Below are 3,989 nucleotides of genomic sequence, written 5' to 3'. Positions count from 1 at the left end.
TTCTTTAATTTGTCCCAACAGTTGCTAATAGTTGTTGGTGTTAATACGTGTTGTCTTAAGCATGAATATAAGTCTTCGAACGAGTTGATTTTTAGATATCGTATGTTTCGTTTCGCGTTGTCGGTAATCTTTTCGATCAGTATGAGATCTAATAATAGCTCTCTGTCACTTGCCTTGCACCTAGCTCTTGCTTTGCGGACCGATAAGATGAAATCTTCAACGCCTACGTCATCTTGACCACGTAGTGTCTCGACAGTTCGTATGGCCTTATCTGCCTCGAGCCCTCGATCTTCGTTGTAGTTGTTTATTGGTTTAATCGCGGCGCGGCTAGATGCGGCTCGTGGTCTTTGTGACGTGTTCGGTCCGTCAGTTTCGTCATCCGTTACGTTATCAGCAGCGGTTTCTAAATGGGCGTTTATTTGCGACTGGTCAGTCTCGGTGTCGTATTTTATTTCCATGGTTTTTGCAAGATCGCGTATTTCTTTAGAGCGATTTCTATCGCTAGTTTCCGCAAATTCTTTTATGTTTTTAATGTTTTGATCGGTGCTGTTTCTAAAGCTTCTAAACTCGTGAGTTAGGCTTTCAAATTGTTCAATCAGGGTAGCGATTAGTTCGTTTTGTTTAGCGGTACTCTTGTCAGTTGGGTTCATGCTGAGAAATATGACACTTTCGGCGGAAGAAGAGTCACTATCTTCAGAACGTATTTCAGGCTTACGGTTTCGATAATGTACGAAAGCCAGCTTACCGAGATTCTTTGCAGATCCTTCTTTTGATCAAGGAGGTGACCGTGGTCCTTCGCTGTAGAATCCGTAGAGTTCCCGTTGAAGTTTCCTCTTGATGCGATGAATGGATCCTGGCAGGATCGCCAATTTTGTCACGTCGATTCGGGGTAATTTCACGTTCCGCACGCAAGGTGAGAAATTCGTACTTAAATTTTGATTGTTATTAGAAAATTTATTGAACACTGACAGAGTAACAATACAGAATGGTCAAACAGCACAGAAAAGAATGTTCTTACAACGACTCGAGAGGTACTTTTTTATATCAAGGACCAGGCTCTTGTGGAGGGGCTATCGCTGGATGCCGGTCACATAGGGTTTCTATTACTGCTTAGCCATCATTTTGCTGACCAAGGTATGTGAGGCATAACCATCCTTTCGTTGCGTTCTCACGACCACCGTGACAACAGCAATCTTTAAACGCTTATAAAACCATAAGCAATCGTGAAGTTTAGAATTCGCTAATTGGGCGTCTCTCAATCCAGTTTTTGATCTTGGGCAGAAGGAGGACCTTTTTCTCCAGCAGCTTCAGATTCTCGTAATTCTCGATCAGATCAGACTTGTACATAAAGTTCAAATAATCGAGCAGAGCAACGAATGTTAAATCAGCGCAAGAGAGAGTACCATCGTAGAAGTAGCCGTCATTTTCCTTCACTTGCTGGTCCAAACGTTCTAAAATGAACGGCAGCGTCTCTTCAGCAGCCTTGCGTTTTGCAGCTTTGACCTTCTCGTCCTCCTCATAGTGGAAGGCGGCAATTTCTGAAAATTTGTTTTCAGTTAAATACTCTTCGCTAATGTTATACTAATTTGAATACAGTGTTGTGCGAAATTTAAATGATACTGAAGATAGAATTACAATCCTTTTTAATCCTTTGTCTTGTATTGTTGACATACGTGTATCGTTCGATTAAATCAAATATTAAATCGGATTTCAACTAATAAATACCTGAACAGATATGTACTATCTGTTATCAAGATTCTCATAAGATTTATGCAAAGCAGCACTGGATACTCACTATAACGAATATCATGAATAGTATCAACAGTGGCATCAATATGAAGATTTGCCCAGTCAGTCTTTCCAGCTAAGTCATATTGTTTGGCTAAGTAACGGCAAATAGCTGTAGACTGAGCAACCTTCCTTCTATCAGCTACGAGCATAGGAAGCAGGCCATAAGGAGTCACTAAAACCATACAACTAATAGAATCAAAGATTCTATCGAACAAACAGATTATGATGCTTCTTAAATATCTAGCTTCCTGTTATCTGTTTTGGAAAGATATAATTTAATTTATTGATAATTTATCAGCAAACGAAGGGCATTGTCTCCTTAACAATACCTATTGTTCTCCCACATATCTTATAGAGAAATGGAGAGTAAACAATAATCTCTGTTATACTCTGCATAATTGTGTTCTACTTTATTTAGCTACTTTAGTTAAATTAGGAAAGATGAGATTTAAGAAACAGAACTTCTTTAAATTTTAAGCTTACAGGGCTTTATTTCTGGCCAGACGTCCTTTTTGATACGTTCATCTTCAAATGGAATACTAGCATAGCTGAAGAAGAACGGATTGGTTCTGCCAATGCCGTAACTGGGAAGTAAGTCAATTTATAGAGCGGCATCTTCCTGGAAGTATAGTATATACAAAGTAAAAACGAAGAATCATTGATGACAAGAATTATATTATTACAAATTATGAAGTATAAGACAATTTAAGTAAAAAGCATCAACTACTAACTACTCGCATAGCTATTTGTATCTTTATATTTTAATATAGCTTAGATATAAAAAGAATATTATTTTTGGATGTAATAATGTATAAACTTGCGCCAAATATTATAACAAAATATTGCACTTTCTATTTAAGTAGGATAGACATATTACCGGCAGCATATCTTTTTTCTATAGCAATGAAATTGTTTATAAAAAAGTTTATAAGAAAACTATCAATTAATGCAAACAACGCACTTCAAAATATTAATTACATTCGCGCGATTCGTTATCTCTAGTATTAATTTAACCATATGGTTCTATACACCCAAGACCCTCTAACAGTAATTTAGTACCATTACTAGTCGTATGTACAATGTATGTTTGTATACAACTTTCGTAACTACAAAACATTCAGCAGTGATTATATATTTTTCCAAACATAAGAAACATTTTCTAATTGCATACTTAAATTTATCGATCAATTATGAACATATGATAACATTTATTTCTTTCAACTACTAATTTTCAAATCCTCTGCTGTTCCGTTAATTGAACGACGCGCCGACTTTTCGTACAAGTATCTTGTATCTTATCTGTATTATTTAGTTATCAATAAAGAAGAAACATTTTCCAATTGTATATTTAAATTTATCGATCAATTATGAACATGTAATAACATTTATTTCTTTCAACTACTAATTTTTAAATCATCTGCTGTTCGGTTAATTGAAGGATGTCGGCTTTCTGTAGAAGTATTTCATATTTATTATTTAATTATGAATAAGGAAAAAACATACAAAATATAGTTTTTAAACGGTTTATTATTTATAAAGAGAAACTTTGACTCAGGATATATATACTATATATATACTATTTACTTACAATTTTTTTTTTAAGACTTCAAAGTCGAAACAAGCACAGGAAATTTCCAAGCCGGTTAACAGAAACTTGAATGAGACAAAAATAACCTTTAGATCTCTATATGTTCTTCTTCCCCCCTGTTGCTTCCACGTAACTCTTATCCTATTGGTGGAGCTGTGCTGATATGTGAAATTATGACTACATAAAAACATCCGGAAAGACTCATTGAATGATTTTATAGTTTAAGGTTAATAAATTTCCATAAATTAAAGTTGAAAATTTATGAGAACATGTTTTCTGTAACAAAACTTAGTAAAAACAAACTAGTAAGGTTTATAGATTCTTTAATGATTATGTATGTATTCATAAACTAGTTCGATAAACATCGTTCGATAAAACGTCGAACAACACACAACATTGAAGCGCGAAATTTCAAATTCAATGAAAGATAAATAACAAATATTGCGAACAAATGATATTAAATTTACAATAATCTCATGTAAGAAAAAATAAAAGGGATAAAAGTAGTACAGAAGATAGAAAAATCTATAAAACTGGTGGCTGGGAAATAGAAAATATATAAATTTATGTTATTAGAGTTTAGTACTTCTGTCGATCAATGTGTTACGAC

The 3,989-nt window shown here is 34.5% G+C and overlaps 1 protein-coding gene across 1 annotated transcript; it reads right to left on the bottom strand.

The window, feature by feature from the left end:
* Positions 1-955: 955 nt before the first annotated feature.
* Positions 956-3,673, bottom strand: LOC143304145 (glutathione S-transferase-like). Its single transcript, XM_076626513.1, has 4 exons — positions 3,380-3,673; positions 2,275-2,410; positions 1,796-1,963; positions 956-1,538 (listed from the first exon to the last, which is right to left on the bottom strand). Exons 3-4 carry the CDS (start codon positions 1,938-1,940, stop codon positions 1,231-1,233), a joined length of 453 nt encoding a protein of 150 aa, XP_076482628.1. The 5' UTR covers positions 1,941-1,963; positions 2,275-2,410; positions 3,380-3,673; the 3' UTR covers positions 956-1,230.
* Positions 3,674-3,989: the final 316 nt, after the last annotated feature.

Source organism: Bombus vancouverensis, chromosome 2 (assembly GCF_051014615.1).
Source record: "Bombus vancouverensis nearcticus chromosome 2, iyBomVanc1_principal, whole genome shotgun sequence".
Taxonomy (NCBI): Eukaryota; Metazoa; Arthropoda; class Insecta; order Hymenoptera; family Apidae; genus Bombus; species Bombus vancouverensis.
The sequence above is the reverse complement of the archived record's forward strand: the minus strand, read 5'-3'. Positions and strand labels throughout refer to the sequence as shown.